The 15,806-nt window shown below is 54.4% G+C and overlaps 1 protein-coding gene across 1 annotated transcript in view; it reads left to right on the top strand.

Moving 5' to 3' along the window:
* The window catches only part of CDH23 (cadherin related 23), a 213,592-nt gene that overhangs the window by 139,709 nt on the left and 58,077 nt on the right, over nt 1–15,806 (top strand). Inside the window, exons 14-21 of the mRNA XM_069795810.1 lie at nt 7,000–7,064; nt 7,619–7,856; nt 8,527–8,632; nt 9,028–9,155; nt 12,419–12,491; nt 12,788–12,904; nt 13,496–13,608; nt 15,691–15,798. Coding sequence (XP_069651911.1) covers nt 7,000–7,064; nt 7,619–7,856; nt 8,527–8,632; nt 9,028–9,155; nt 12,419–12,491; nt 12,788–12,904; nt 13,496–13,608; nt 15,691–15,798 — 948 coding nt within the window. The remainder of the gene's footprint in view (nt 1–6,999; nt 7,065–7,618; nt 7,857–8,526; nt 8,633–9,027; nt 9,156–12,418; nt 12,492–12,787; nt 12,905–13,495; nt 13,609–15,690; nt 15,799–15,806) is intronic.

Below are 15,806 nucleotides of genomic sequence, written 5' to 3'. Positions count from 1 at the left end.
AGGTAGCAGCGTGATTGACGGATCTGAAGTCCTCATCTTTCTGTCAGGGCCCAGTGCTCCTTGGCTGTGTTTATCTCTTTAATCTAAATATCAATCCGTAAGACCAAAATGGGGTGGAATAGGAATCATGACAGCCTGAGCGCTGAGGAGAGAGACACTTATTGCAGCTTTTGCAGCCACTCCCTGTCCTGATGGAGCTGTCAGAATAAATGCACAGCTAAAGCACAGAGGTGGGAAAAACAAAGCAAAATCACAGCCCCCCCTTTCCTCAAAAAAGCCAATCCAGCCCATGAGATAGGAAAGAAAAACACAGAGCAAATGCAGACCTGCTCCTGTCCAAATTGCATCCTGCAAAGCACAAGCAGCGCAGCAGGTTTCCCCTCACCCTTCCCAGTGTTCCCAGTAGGAGATGGGTTTGGGTGGTTTTCCCTTGCTGCTGGCTTTGCCTGGTGCTTTGGGCGGTGGCTGGAAGATGAAGGGACAGTTTTTCCCAAGGTGACGCTTGCTGCCGTGTGAACACGCCGGCTTCACGCATCCTTCTCGGCAGTCCCTTTAGGGCAATCGCCGTCTTCACCTCTATATGTCCTCTCCCAGCCTCCGCACCTCTGAGCACGGGCAACATATTGTGCTTTCCCACCAGCAAAGCTCCAACAGAGCCACTTCCCCTGGGATTTTAATCTGTTTTCCAAGCTGGCTTCCCCCATGCCCCTAGCACCCAAGTCTCTCCCAAAGCAGCCAGGACTCTGTTTCCTCGAGCAAAGAGCTCCCACGCGAATCGGCACCCAGCGGGTGCCACTAGCTGAAGCGATGCTGTGACAGAGGCAATGTCACCCTGTGGACAGATGACCTCGTGCAGCCCCTCATGCTGCTGAGGAGCTGCTGTTGGGGTGTTAAGGGGAGGCTAATTTACCTAAACAGGGCATTTGGGAGCCACGAGATGTGTAAATCAGCCTCCTGAGATCCATCGCACCGCCCAGAGGCCACTTCTGCCTCGGGCTGTAGGCTCTGCTTGATCTTCCCATGGCTGGCTGCTGTGTCCTATAACCAAACCTCTTTTGGTATCTCTGGTCACAGGAGTAAAGCTAAGGCTCTCCATCCCCTAAAACACCCTTGAGAAGCGGCTGCTTGTTGTCTGACTTGGATGTAGTCTCCAGCTCCTGGGGAGCGAGGATGTTGTCTTCCTAGAGCTCATCCTGTGGCTTCTGGACCACGGTTTTCCTTGGGCTGAACAAGGAGCATCCCCGTTGCTCTCTCTGGGAATGCCTTTGCCTGGTAGGGATGTGTTTTGGGCTTGCTACCCCTTGCTGACAAACTCAAAAGCCCGTTCTCCGGCTGGGTTTGCTTCACACTCGGAGCAGCCACGGGCTGCATCCAGATTCAGGGTGAATTATCTTCATTCCTGCTGGACAAAGGTTGGGCTTTGCCGTTCCCTTTCTCCAGGCCAGGATTCAACAAGTTTGTGTCTATCTCCAGGCAAGGACTGGTTCGGCTTTTCCCTCGTCCTTCCCTTTCGTCCCCCCTCTCCCTGCTGTGCCCCAGATGATGCGCGTCACCTGGTTGAAATGGAGTTGCAAATGGTGGGAGGCGCAGCTAGCTTCCAGGAGCTCTTGCGAATACTTCAGAGATCATCGGGGATTTATATTTCCTCCACCGGACTTTGACCTTAATTTCTTCCATTTTGCTGGGCTGTAAAATTCATTAGAGACCCAACAGTAAAGTGATTGAGATGTCAAGCCAGGCAACTGTGTGGTTATTTAATCTATCAGATGTGCCGCTTGCCATTTAGGTGGACAACAGGAGAATATGAAATCAATACGGTTCATTAGTGGAGTACTTGTGCCCAGCTCCAGCGTGGAGCTCCAGTAAAACCCACCGAGGCAGGCGTCTAAATGGTCTTGGTGTCACCTTGTGCGGTAGAAACCCACGCTCGAGAAGCCCGCTTCTCTCGCTCGAGGGCCATTCTTCGTCAGCTCACATTTTAAACCCTGGTCTCCAGCCATTGCAACAGCCCGGCTACAGTAAATTACTCCCTGCTAAATCAAGGCTGCCCAGGCAAGTGTTAACCTCGCTCGCGAGGAGCTGACGTTGCAGGGGCCCGCTGTTATAAAACACAATCAAGGAGGCTGTTGTTTTCCCCGGTGGCTGGCAGAAGAGGTGGGGAAAAGCTCTGCAATTCCCAGGGGGGTTGATTGGCTATTTTTCCCCCCCCGAACCAGGTTCAGCGCAGCCCTCTGGGGTCCTTAGCAGCGACTGAGCTCCAGGCTCGGCGCGTGGTCTGGAGCTGCTGGGGAAGGCAACGGCAGCAGCGGTACCCCGGCATCACCCCGGTTCTCCGCTCCCACCTCCCTCCTTCCCAGCTAATCGCACCGCTGGACTCCGGCGCGGTGATGCCGGCTAGCCGCCGGGCTCTGCTTGCACCTGATTGCCACCTCCCACCAGGCAGCCGCTCTTTAAAGGTTTGGGAAAGAGCGCGGTCGGGGCAGGTGATGCCGGCGAAAGAGCTGTTTTCCGTCTGGGAAGGGCGTAATGGCTCTAAGAAGGTTTTCCATTGGTTTTCTTGATCGGGTTTTGCAGCCCAGCAATTGCTTCTCATGGAAGCTCTTGGCCCTTCACGTTTCTCTCCCCCAAATCACAAATCAGATCCCAAGCCAGGTGGATAGCAGAGGCTAGCTGTTATTCTGCCGGGACCTGAAGATTGCAATAGGTTGCATTTAAGAAGGGATGCTCGCCGCTTAACACATGCGGGTTTAAGCAGCTCCAAAAATCGGTATGATGACAGGGCAAGGCTCCCCACCCTGGGTTGCTCGTACCACAGTCCGAGCAGCCTGTGGCTGCCCAGTCCGCCCCAAAGAATGATGGCATCTGCCTCATTTTCCTAGAAAACCAGAAAAAAGTAGGAAGCAGATGGGAGTCCTCCTTCCATTTGCTTTCATTTATGGCAGTGCCTTGGTCTCCCCGCTGCCCAGCCGGTGTGGCCAGGGGAGCAGGCAGGCAGGCAGCGGCGGGACGAGACTCAACGCCCGGTCACTCCGGCACCCTGACAGCTTTTTGACATTCGGTAATTGCTTTCCAGCTACGACTCTTTTAAGCAGAGAGCTTCTGGCCAAAGCAATTTGTTCCCCATCAATTTTTATTTCCTGGTTTCTGCATGCGAGGTAGGGGAGGGGAAACAAAGAGGGCGAACGAGACCAAACCGAGCTGGAACCCGCTCCGGCAGCCCCGCGCAGGTGGAACAGTGGGAAGGATTTGGGTCCCTTGGTGCTGGCGGAGCTATCTTCAGGCAGGCAGGACATGGCAGCCCATCTCATCCAGACAGCAGCGAGTCGTCTTTCCAACGCGCTTTTCTCACCCCTGCAACCAACCTCCGGCTGCTCATCCCTGCCTGGCAGGTTTGGGGGGACAACGGCCATCCCGGGGGCTCTGAGGGGGATCGGTGCTGCCCCAAAAGGCTCTTCAAGCTTTTCCCCACTCCTCCTGCCGCGCTCCCTGAAGCTGCTGTGAGTAGAGTTAATCTCGGGCAGTTTAAGGAGTCATTGAGTGGGGCTCGGCAGATGATGAATGTCGAAACCATTACCGGCGAAGCTCCGTGGAGCTGTTTAAAACTGAGTTCTCCCATGTAAATTTCTGCTCCATCAATCCTGATGACATGTCAAACATTGCTATTGTTTCCCGAACAAATTGGACGACATGCCCTTTCCTGCAGATTTGCCCACGAGAGCAGAACTGCTCGCCGGTTTTGTCTCCGGCTCTGCCGGCCTGGGAGCCGGTGGGAAAGGATGGACGCCATGGCCCTTAGCGGGACAAAAGGAAGGCATCTGAAATATTTGTGCTTGGGGGATGGAGATGGACGGAGAGCTGGGCCGTGGGTATTTTTGTGAGCCTGGGATTCACGTGCCGGGTGCCCACGCCGTGCTGCAGCTCAGTAAATTAATCCTTTGGGTTATCCAGCCTTCCTCCTCCTGCTGCTCTCCCGGAGTTTAGCTGTGCAAATGTGGTTTTTTTTGGAAATGGGCTGCGCCGGTGACAGCTCATAAAAGTACAGATGTGGACCCGCGTTTTCATCCTGCCCTTTTGCAGGCTCCAGTGGGCAAATCCTGCTTTAATATTCTGGGCAGGAGAGGAGCAGCCGTAAAAGCCATTTGATTGCTTCTCCAGGTGGAACCCCAGGAAACTTCCAGCCAGATGCCTTTCCTCCCCCAGCTGTGGGGATAGATGCGTGTGTGCCGGGGGGGACAACCAGTCGGCGAGGGGGGTGAGCCGTGGGAAAACAGCTGGTCCCGAGGGATTGCAAAATGCCCCGCAAAGCCGTCGGCTCTGTGGGATTTGGGGTATTCTGCACATGGGATGCGTGTGCTCCCTGGGAGCCCTCGGGATTGCTTTGCAAAGGCTGGGGGGTGGGTTGCCTCCCCGGAGGTTCAAGCATCTGAGCATCTTTCTTACCCTTAGAGGGAAAAAGTTTGATAATGTAGAAACGAGCATAGATCCAAAATTAAATATGCTGAGTGTGCATCGGTTTGCTTTTTGCATATTCCCTGTCACGCTCAGATAACCTGCTCCATTGCCCTGCATTATGTCCATGATGTTCAGTTGCCAGGAAAGCCATTAAGCAGGCATCACCTTCCACCTCCCCTGGTGTAAATCAGGGTAATTAATTAGCCCGGCTGGTGAGGTGGTGTATGGGGCAGAGTTAGGCTGCCCGGCCTCCTGGCTCCTCGTGAGTGGGTCGCTTTGCTTTGCTGGCAGTTTTGGCTGGCCCGGCATCACCACAGCTTGGGGTCCAGCACAGCCTCCTGGCTCGGCTCCCCAAGGTCCCACCACCTCCCAGGCCGAGCAGCTCTCTGCTAACCTTCTTTTAACCTTCCTCCTTCCCTCTATGTTTTTCTCCCCGGCAAAAGAAAATTACACTTTCCCAGTGTTGTCTGTCACCGCAATAAGCACTTACAAGTGCAATTGTACGGGGCCAAATGAAGGGAATTAGTTTTGCCCATGCTTTGTGGCACTGTCAGGCACCCTGTAAATCATTATCACATCACCAGCCGATCCGGGTGCATGGAAAATGCTTTTCTGAGCTCCGCTCTCACACTCGCCACTTAGGGATTAATGGGACCTAGGGGTTCGCAGAGGTTGTGGGCGTAGAAGTAAAGGCTGGGAAAAACCCTGGCTGGGGGATTGAGGGCTGGCTCATACCAGGCGATGCTGAGGATGCTCAAAGTGCTCAAGGATTTGGGGGAGAGAGGACCCAGGGCCTTTGTTGGCTTTGGGGGTTTGCTACCGCGATTCGCAGCCACCTGGGTTGGCGGCAGGTGTTAGGACGGGGGATTAATACCATTATTAATTTGCTGAGGGAAGCTGGGATGGGCAGACGGTTGATCCTCCTCCCCAGGAGTTTCCACTCAGAAAAGCAGCCAGGCTCTGCCTGGGATGGGGCATCTTCATAGATGTCCTCCCTGGTGTCCTCTAAAGAGCAAGATGCACCCCAGATGGGGCTTGGCCCTCCAGGAGCAGGTACTGCTTGCTCGACAGGCATCTCTCCGGGCAGATTTTGGCAGGTTTGTTCCATTTTGCTGAATGTAATTGCAATGCACGCGAGAAGTAAATCGCATCTTAGCAGTGGAGAGGAAAATCGGGAAAATCAGTAGGTCTGAAAGGTTGGCTCCACCAGCGCACCCTTTGGCTGGCATAAAGCAGCAGGAAATTACCACCTGAGCTGGGGCAGTGTTTGGGGAGAAAAAAAGGAATTAATTCTGGCTAGTTTTCATGCCTTTTCCTCTCTGCCACCCTGTGGTGTGGCAGGTAAACAGTGTGCGGGGGTAAAGCGGTTTGATGAGCTCAAGCTCCTACTCTGCTGTCAAGGGTAATCAAGGCCATCGATAAATCAGGAAGGTTTCAGGAGCGGGTTGTGTTCCATGCCAGTCCTAAAATACAGCCTTTTGATGGTATCTGGACATAAAATGTGTCTTTGACCCTGCTTTTTCACAGACCTGTTGGTGTCTAAGTAATCCAGACAGGACTCAATTTACAAAATATACTGGGGGAGAAAAAGGATATTTTGGGGCTTGTATTCCACTTTCCTCACTCAAAAAAAAAATTTTCTGCTCCTTTTTCCTGCCGGTGCTCATGCATATTTTATATATTCATTAGAGAAAAGACTTTAAAACACCCATAAATCTTGCCTTGCTCATCCAGAGCTGACACACTGAGTTTCACACACCTTCCCCAGAAGGTGCTGGTTGCTTAGCCGTGACCAGCCTGCTCCAGCTTCAGCAGCTGGCAGCAGCGTTCGTGCATCCAGTCCTGCCGCCGGCAATGGCTTGGCTGAGAGCCGGCACCGCACGCCCGCGCCGCAGCATCCCAAGAGGCATCGGTCCGTCGGTGGGGTTGCAGCAGATTGCACCCCCAGAAGGGCTGTCTGGTGGGCGCTGCTTGTGGAAAGCAAGGTCTAAATCCCTTTCCCTGCTTTTCCCGGTCCGTATTTTAGCCTGGGGGAGTTTTGAAGCGGGGATGGGTTTTTATTTCTCTCCCCATGGCCCCAGGCATGCTGCCAGCCCTGAATGCGCAGGGAACGGTAAGAGCTGTGGATGTGGGGTCCCAGCTCTTTGGCTTCATGGAGCCAGGATGGGTGGCCGGCAAGAATTGTCCATGGAGACCTTTATTTCACCTGCGCCTCCCAGATTAGCTTAGTGTGTCAGGGAAAGTAAGTAGGCATAAAATTTCCCGCTGCCAAAGGTTTGGGGAGGGATGCTGGGAGCTGTTGATGGAGGGCTGTGATCTAGAGCAGGCTGCGAGTCAGGGAAGTGCAGGATAATCCAGGTAAGCACACACAGCCCCAGCCCTGCATCTCTCGGGTGATAAATGGCAGTGCACAAGGTCTGCGCTGGTGCTACCCCGCTGGCACCTGGATAGAAGGAGGTGAAGAGGATGTAATAGATTCACTAGTGTGTCTCGTGCAACGTTGCCAGAAATACTTTCATTTATTTATTAACTTTTTTTTTTTTTCAGGCAACTGACAATGACGTAGGCACATACGGGAAAGTCAGTTATTTTTTCAGCGATGACCCTGACCGGTAAGTGTGACTGAACCACTAGCATGACTTTGATTCTATGAAATCCCCTTCTAACCTTGCTAAGAAGCCACATGGCAATTAAGGGTATTTGTTATGTCCTACCTACGAGATACCCCACCATGCTGTGTGCCAAAGGGATGAGTTAACTTCAGTACATGCCTGATGCTCAGCACATTTAATCGCTTTGCTAAATCGGGACCTACAGGCCCTAGCCTTGCTTGGGACCAATAAATGCATTTGCCAGCAAGTTGTTGGCCCTGGAGCACCACGTGCGACCTGCTCATCGTGAGCAGTTGGGGAAGGCATGTGGCTTGCCCAGCAGAAGGGATTTAGGGGCCTCTGAGCCCACTTTCTCAGCCTGTAGAGCAGCACTGAGGATTTCTACCCCACCACCTGCGCTGAGCTCTTGAAGATGCTCTGGGACCTAATATCCCTCAGAAGAAAGCCATGAACTTCACCCACCTCAGTGCTCGCTGTCAGGCTGCTGCCACCCCATCTCTCCATCTCCAGCGTGTGATCACCGGGGCTTTCCCGCTCCTTTCCTATCCCCTCAGTTTCTCGCTGGACAAGGACACGGGCGTAATCCTCCTGACGGCTCGGCTGGACTTTGAGACCACGCAGCGCTACACCCTGACCATCATTGCCCGGGACGGCGGCGGGGAGGAGACGACGGGGCGCGTTCGGATCAACGTCCTTGACGTCAACGATAACGTCCCCACCTTCCAGAAGGAGGCATACCTGGGGGCCCTGCGGGAGAACGAGCCCTCCGTCACCCAGGTGGTCCGGCTCCGGGTGAGGAACCGGAGCGGCTCCTTCGCTTAGGATGCTCGGTGGGGAGACGGGAGCGGGTTAGGTCCCTCTCCACCCCTGCTGCCATCCCTCCTACATCCGTACTGAAAAATCCTTTGTGCTTTACTGCAAAGTGCAACTGGGTGCAGTGCTACAGCCATGGGCTTCCTCCCTCCTTCTCCTCTCCTCTAAGACCTGTGCCTACACGGCATCCCCAGGACCTGGGGCTTCTCCCAGGGCACAGGCGCTGCCTCCCTATGGCCTTGCTTTGCTCAGTAAAGTCAGCAGGCATGGAGGGGAAGGTGCTCTGCTGTTGTTGGAGCTGTAAGCCTCTGCTGTGGAGGGTAGGCAGGTAGGGAATGTTGTTTGCTCCTTCAGCACAAGAATAAATTTTGCCATGATGCAAAAGCATGACTTTCCCTCTGTGGGACCAGGCTGAATGAGTGCTGCAGGGAGGCGGGAGAGGGGCACCCAGCGAGTCCTTCCTGGGAGGCAGAATGGGAGGGGAGGCTGGTTTACAAACCCCCTCGGGCCCCCTGATGAGTGCATCTTCCTCCATCGCTTTTTTATCCTCCTTGGGCCGAGCCTGCACCTCCCGTCCCCTCGGCCCTCTCCCGTTGCACATCGCCAGCACAGCTCCCGTGCTCATTTACTCCCTCTGCTCACGGCCTAGGCATCTGATGAGGACTCCCCTCCAAACAACCAGATCACGTACAGCATCGTCCAGGCATCTGCCTTCCGCGACTACTTTGACATCACGGTGTCGGAAGGGTACGGAGGTAAGCGCCGCTCCTAGGGCCACAATGCCGCTGATGAGCAGCAGCAGCTCGGGCTGCGCTCACACCTCTGCAAGCAGTCATGTCAGCAAGCTTTAAGAAGCTGCTCCAGCAGCTCTTCTGCTTGTCCCGATCTCACCTGCAGCGCAGTCCTTTCCAGCAGGGCTTGAGTCAAGCTGCTGCAGAGCCACGTTTCTGTGGCTGTAGAGCTCACTCCGGTTTATGTCAGTGCAGGGAGCTCAGTAATGCCTAGCACTCATTTTTTCGGAGTATTGCCACCTCAAGCAGGCACTGTTGGCCCTGGGGAGGTGGTGTGCATGGGCCACCCCCCGAGCCTACCCGCCATCCTGCTCGGTGCGTGAATGCCCCCCTGACCGCCCTGCTTTCCATCCTTTCAGTGATCAGCGTGAACCACCCCCTCGACTACGAGCAGGTGGCCAACGGGGTTATTTACCTGACCGTGATGGCCAAGGATGCCGGCAACCCGCCGCTCAACAGCACCGTCCCCATCACCATCGAGGTGTTTGTAAGTACGGCACCCAACGGTCCTGTCGTGGTTTCCCTGCAATTGCTCCATAGCAGTGCCGGTAATCCATCAATAACCCGGCAAGAATACCCCGCTCCGTGGCTGTGTACACGTGGATTGCAATTACATATGTCTCATATGTATATATGTGTCATATGTGTCCCAGGTACATACGTGTCATACGTATTGGTTAAAGAAATGCCGTCTCTGACATTTGGGAAGGTCTGAGTGACAGAGGGCGAGTGAGAGTGTCTCTGAGGGGTTGTCACCACGGACAAGCGCAGGCAGGCTGTCCTGACCCTATGCACCTCCTCCCTCTCCTTGACTGCGCCCAATGCACAGGGAAGCCACTGGAAGTAACATGGTAGGAGCCCCAGCTAACCACAGGGCAAGGACCAGAGCTGAGGACGGGGTGGAGATCTACTCTCTGCCCTTACTTTCAACCAGGGAGGTTCATCGAGCACCCAGTGAGCCCTTCTTTTAGCTCGCAGGGAACTCCTGGCTGGGATGCTCTCCGCCCCCATAGCCAGAGACGCTCGCTGCAGCTCGGATGCAGAGGAGAGAGCTTTGGCTGCGCGTTAGCACATGTAGTGTCGGAAATTATCAGGCCCTGAATCAATCATGGGAAGTTGCTTGTTTATCTCCCCAACGCTGGCTGTCCCAGCCAGGCTGCGGGCTTCGCCATGCATCTCACGCGCCAGCGTAGGTGCAAACCCCCTCGAGGAAGGGTTGCTGCTGGGAGAGGTAAAGCGTCGCAGCGTTCCTTGGGAAGATTAGATCGGATTGTCACTTTGAGGCACGTTGTGGTTTGAGGACGTCTGGAGGGAGGTATCAGTGATGAAGACAGTTTGCTTGATAACCCGTCAGTCTCGCGGTGATGGGATCTAAGCCGGGCTGGCGGCAGCGTCAGTCTGGGAAGGCAAAGAAGATGAAGTCCACGGTGCCATAGGATGGGAATGAAGTCCCATGAGCATGCCTCTCCTCCAGCTCCCTCACCGTGCTCGGGAGAGGGAGAATAAGGCAGTTCTGGGCACGGGGTTAGTGGTGGCTAAATACATCCTTCCCACACTGTGCTTTAGACAGCATAAACACCTCTTTCTAAAGACCACACTTCAGTGGGTCATCTCCTCTGGGTTGAGTCTGTACACTGGGGGGTTTTGAGTAGCTGTCACTTTTCCCACTCTGAACCAAAGGGCTTTTCTCTCAAGTGGAAAAAAAGCAGAAAATAGGAAGAAAAAGAGGAGGAAGTGTTTCACAACCGCACTTGAGGAACAAGATATGTGAAAAAGCAGAACGAGAGTGAGTGTGGAGGGAGGTAATTTTTTTTCATCCTTTGGTTGTTGGTTTTTAATAAAGAAGTCAAACTCGCCTTGTAGATTTCCCATTAGGGGACAATACGCTTTTGTAGAGGGAGCCGCCGAATCAGAACTAATAGCACGCGCCATGCCAGGATCCGGGGAAATATCACTGCTAATAAGTTTCTGCCTCACTCCCTGCCGCTGACGCCCTGTTCGGGGCGATGAGCCAGCGACTTATAGCATGCGTATGTCTGGAGGAAAGGGGGTTGTGTGCTTAGCATGAACATCTGTGATTCTCAGCATCCCTGAAGATGATATGATGGCTATCCAAGGGTGAGGGAGGAAGGCTGAGGGTCAGGGGAACGTGGGAAGCTGGTTTTAGGTGGTTAGCTGGATGGCCTTTCCCGTGGGAGTGGAGGAAACGTGCCGGGTCCCATCTGGCATCGCTGCGGGTGCTGCAGGAGGCACGCGGGAAGGTTTCCAGAGGGGAGCTTTGGAATTCAGGTTGCTCAAGTGGGAAATGTCCTTCTCAAGTAGAAAAGCCATGTACCGTGCTGCAGGCAGGTCATGCCAGCTCCGGCCAGATGGAGACCCGGCCAGGAGCGAGTCCCTGCCTCCCCGGGAGCCGGCTTGCCGGGCCATGGTGGTGCCGAGCACGGCCTGATGAACTCGGGACCGCTAACGAAACGGCACGGCATCTGCTCTGGCTTGCGTCCACCCAGCCGGGACCACGGCACAGCTCACCCAGGTCCGGCTGCAGGTGGCACACGGATGCGTGTTCAGAATCTCCCTTTGCTTTGCCTTTAACCTGCCCGGACCTCCTGGGTTTGCCCTGGGGTGATGACCCCAACCCGGCTGTGCGAGGAGGAGGAGGGATGGTGAGGACAGCACCCCGGGCAGCCGGCAATTTGCTCATTACCCTCGGAGGAGGCACAGTGAAAGCTGAGTGATGCAAAGGCTGATTAAAGACCACCTGCTTCTGTCAACAAGGGCAGAGGATGGCAATTTAATTGCAGTACGATGGGCATCGTTGGCACGTGAAATTGCCTCAAATATCAAGTTTGGTGGCAGCAGGAGAAGCTGAGCCTGCAGGTCCATCAGCAGCCTCCAGGTAGAAAATGTCTCCAGAGCAGCCCCAGGGAAGCGGCGAAGTCCATAACGGTGTTTTAATGTCCTGGCGGCTCCATCCTTCCCTCCGTAGGCGGTTCGGTTTGGTTCATTTAAGGCAGGTTCTTAACATTGTTTATACAGCATTTAAAGCCTCCCTGGGGGAGCTTTAAACTGGTCTGAAATCTGTTTTGAGGGATGTTTCGACCAATTGCTCCTGCCTGGTTTCACCAGGCCAGCCATAGTCGCTGGCAGAGACAGGCTTGGCGGGAGCACATCGGTATGCAAACCAGCTTCCCCCCCTGAAAATGCTGTAGCTGTTTTCTGCAAACACCCACAGCATTCCTCCACTTCAACAGAGGCAGCAAAAGCTCAGCAGCTCCCCTGGCCAGTCCAGTCTGCGTGGTGGCCTCGTGGCCGGGGTGACCCGGAGCACTAAGCCACTCGTGTGCCGCTCCGAGAGGGAGGAATGTGATGCTGCCGGGCTTCGTGCAGCGTCTGAGTCTTCCCGGGAGCTTGCGGTGGAGGGAGGAGCAGTTCCGAGGATGCTGGGCTGCAAACGGCAGCGGTTCCTCAGACCTATTGCGTATTGCCCAGGATGCTGGATAATGAGCTAGTCGCTATTGTCCCCACTGTACGGCTTAGCCAAGTCACTGACAATCGACTTGCCTTAGCCTCAGCTGCCTCTGCAGTGAAACCGTGTACTCAGACCTGCGGTGCCTTACCCCTAACGCCTTCTTCCCCGTGCTGATGCCTTGAGCTGGCCACATCTTGAGATGGAGTTGGCCAGGAGCATCCCCGTACCAGGCTTTCGCAGCTACTTCACCATTTTGCCTCTTGACCTTCTCTTTGCTTCAGGATGAAAACGACAACCCGCCTACGTTCAGCAAGCCCTCCTACATTATAACAGTCATGGAGGACATTATGGCAGGTACGGAGCATGCCCCTGCTCTTTCTCCAGGCTAGCAGAAGGGCCCTGGGGGGTCTTACAGCCAGAACGGGGTAGGTGATGGGGTTTGGGGGAGGCAAAAGCTAGAGACCTGGCAGAGTTTTATAGCCGTGGGGTCTGGGGGTTTGGCCCCACTGTGCATGCGGGCGAGGGGACCCCTTGGCCAGGTGACCTCTTTAAGGTGGGTGCAGGAGCGGTGTGGCAGGACGGGGCAGCTGGGGAGAGCCCCTCCAGGCTGCAAATGCCTTGTCCCAGCCCTCGATTCTGCTTCCCCCAAGGAGCCACAGTGCTGTTTCTCAATGCCACGGACATGGACCGGTCCAGGGAGTACGGGCAAGAGTCGATCATCTACTCCCTGGAGGGCTCCTCACATTTTCGGATCAATGCTCGCTCAGGTGAGCCTCCATACGCGCTCTCCCTCTTTTCCTTTCCGTTCCCTCTCCTGAATTTCCCCTGGTTTTTTTTCCCCACCGTTTTTCCTCTTTCACCCTCACTCCTTCCCCTGCCCTTCCCTCCTCTCCCCTGAGCAGCCTGCTTAGGAGAAATGCAATTTAAGGAATTCACCAGATTTCAGCCACCAGCCCTTGCTCGGTCACCATGAGAGCTTTGGCAGAGGCATCGGTGAAAGCTCAGCTCCTGGTGGGACTGACACCTGAGAAAAGGCTTTGGCTGCAAGGGCTTACATTAGCTAAGGAGATGCTGCCCGCCTTCCCTTGCTGGCATCGTTTTTGGTTCGTTACGGGCAGGAACGAGCATAAGGGATCGCAGGCAGTCGTTACACAGGCTCCCGTGGGAAGACACAACACGACGTTTGCAGGAGCTTGCTGACAAGCTGACCCTTCCAGGGTCCATCTATTTGAAACAATCAGAAAGAAGGGCCCATTTGTGAAGGATCCTGTCTCTGGTTTTGAGTGTCCCCTGTTTTTCACCGGTGCCCCTGTTCACCGTACAACACCTCTAATCCCTCTCATCTCCTGTGGCTGCAGGAGAAATCACGACAACATCTTTGCTGGACCGGGAGGCCAAATCTGAATACATCCTCATTGTCCGGGCAGTGGATGGAGGCGTGGGCCACCACCAGAAGACGGGCATCGCTATGGTGAGTGTGTGAAGGAGCGATTCCCATCTCCTCGAGCCACCAGTACCCGCCTGGGGCTGGCATTGGGGAGGGCTGCTCAGGCACTGATGCTTCAGTTCCTCGTGCTAGCAGTCTTTAATTTCAGCTGTGCGAATGGATAAAGAGCGTATAGTGGTGTCTGCCCTCTGAGCTGCCCCCACCGCTGCTCGCAGCCCTTGCAGAATGACTGTCCGGGCTGTGTAGACCTTGAAATCAGGTTCCCTTTCCTCGGAAACCATTCACCCAGGAGCTACTTGACCTTCCAGAGCTTTATGTGTCTAGCTCCCCGTGCAAGGGAGGTAATGGGTACCTATTCCACCCACAGCACGGCTCCCTTTGTTCATGCCTCTTGAGAAAGTTCTTAGTTGGAGAGCCTGCAGGCGCACTTAGTTGTTCCTGATGACTACTATTCACATACTGCCTGGATCAAGGGTTTCCAACTGGTTTGTGATGCCTGGGCTCCTCAGAACGTTCTGGTGGAGGTGCAAGCCATTGTACCGCAGATGGAAGCCTACTGCTTTGCCTTGCCCTTCGCAGATGTCAGGGAGACCCGTTGTTTGCAAAGGGTTTGTAGAAGTCTTTGGAAATACCACGAGGTGAAAAGCCAAGGATCCATCTCTCGCTGCTCACGGCACCATGTTGGTTTGAACTTTTCATGACATTTGGGTGCTCTTGCTCCTGGGACACTCAGGTTGGGTTGCAGGCGAGAAGCCCCACGCAACAGAGCGCGATGCAGAGAAATATTGTGGTTGTGCTGAAGAGATCCCTAAAATAATTGTCATTACTACTGAGCGCCATCGGGAAGTGTGTGATCCAGGTATTGGACTAGAAGCTTCCTTGGAGCCTCCCAGAGGCACATGACAGCCTTGGCTGGGCAATGGCATGGCCTGTCGGATGCTCGGTTCCCCTTTGGGGCTCCAGATGACATGTTGTTCTCCTAATAGCTTTATTGAAAGGCAAAACAAGGTTTTTGCAACACAGATTGTAATTAGAAAAAAAAAAATGCATCATGGTTCCTAAAAAGTTAAAGAATATTAAAACTCGGTGAGAAGTGGGTAGCCGATTAGGTTTGTCTGCTGTCATTAGCAAAGATAGAAACCCAGGACTCAAAGCTGTTCCCTATAATCATTTTTGACCTGGGAATAAGGGTTCATACAGGGGCTTTGCAAGGTCCCCAGGTGATGGACAAGCACCTGGGGTGTTCAGAGCAGAGGTGGGCCATGGTCCCCAGGGACCACTATGGTGCCTTGGCTTCTGCCCGGGGGCACGTCCCCAGGGACCGTGGTGTCCAGATTTGCCTCTTCTACCACGGGGTGGCACCAGCAGCTCAGCCTGGTGCGGCCACAGGACCCCATCACTTGGGAGCAGAGAAGACCCCAGGAGAAGCTCCACCAAGAGACCCTGTGTGGGGGTGGCAGTCACCGAGGGCTCCCTCCTGCCCTTCTGCCCCCCTCCCCTTGAACTGCAGCTCTTCCCTCAGGCACCTTTATAGACTCGTAGGCTGGATTGAAATGGGTGATCTGGGGAGGTGAGAGACTCACAGACAACAGGATGCATCCCACAGGCTATCTACTGTCACTTAGATGCTGTTTCTCATGCTGAAAATGCAGATAGGTAACACCTCAGGGCACCATCCCCTCCCATGCTCTCTTGTCTTTGCACCTCCCACCCCCTGTTACCGAATCCTCCCCCGATTTCTCATTTGTTTCTTTTTTTTTTTTTTGCTTTTTACCAGTCACTCAATTTTTTCCTTTCCTGCCATGGTCCTGCTGAGCCCACTCCCCCAGCACCACGACCAATTTGCATCCCCTCCCCACAGTGAAGTAGCTCCTTGAAAACACACCTCGTGCCCCTTGCGGTTGTTTTAACTGCAAGGTAATAAGTACATGTGAGCCAAACCAAGATCAGATATGCCAAGCAGCCGTGGCTGTGAAGATGCAGGAGGTTGTTTTTCTGCTGGTTTTCCCTCCGGAGGGGGAACATGCGTTGGGTACCTGGTGCTGCCGTACACCCAGAGGGAGCTGATACCGCCTGATGCAGTGTTGCTTGCTTGCTCTCTTGCAGGTGAACATCACGCTGCTGGATATCAACGACAACTATCCCACGTGGAAGGATGAGCCATACTTCATTAACCTGGTGGAAATGACCCCCCCCAACTCGGACGTCACCACGGTACGTGC

The sequence above is a fragment of the Haliaeetus albicilla genome, chromosome 11 (genome assembly GCF_947461875.1).
Source record: "Haliaeetus albicilla chromosome 11, bHalAlb1.1, whole genome shotgun sequence".
Classification (NCBI taxonomy): Eukaryota; Metazoa; Chordata; class Aves; order Accipitriformes; family Accipitridae; genus Haliaeetus; species Haliaeetus albicilla.
The sequence above is the reverse complement of the archived record's forward strand: the minus strand, read 5'-3'. Positions and strand labels throughout refer to the sequence as shown.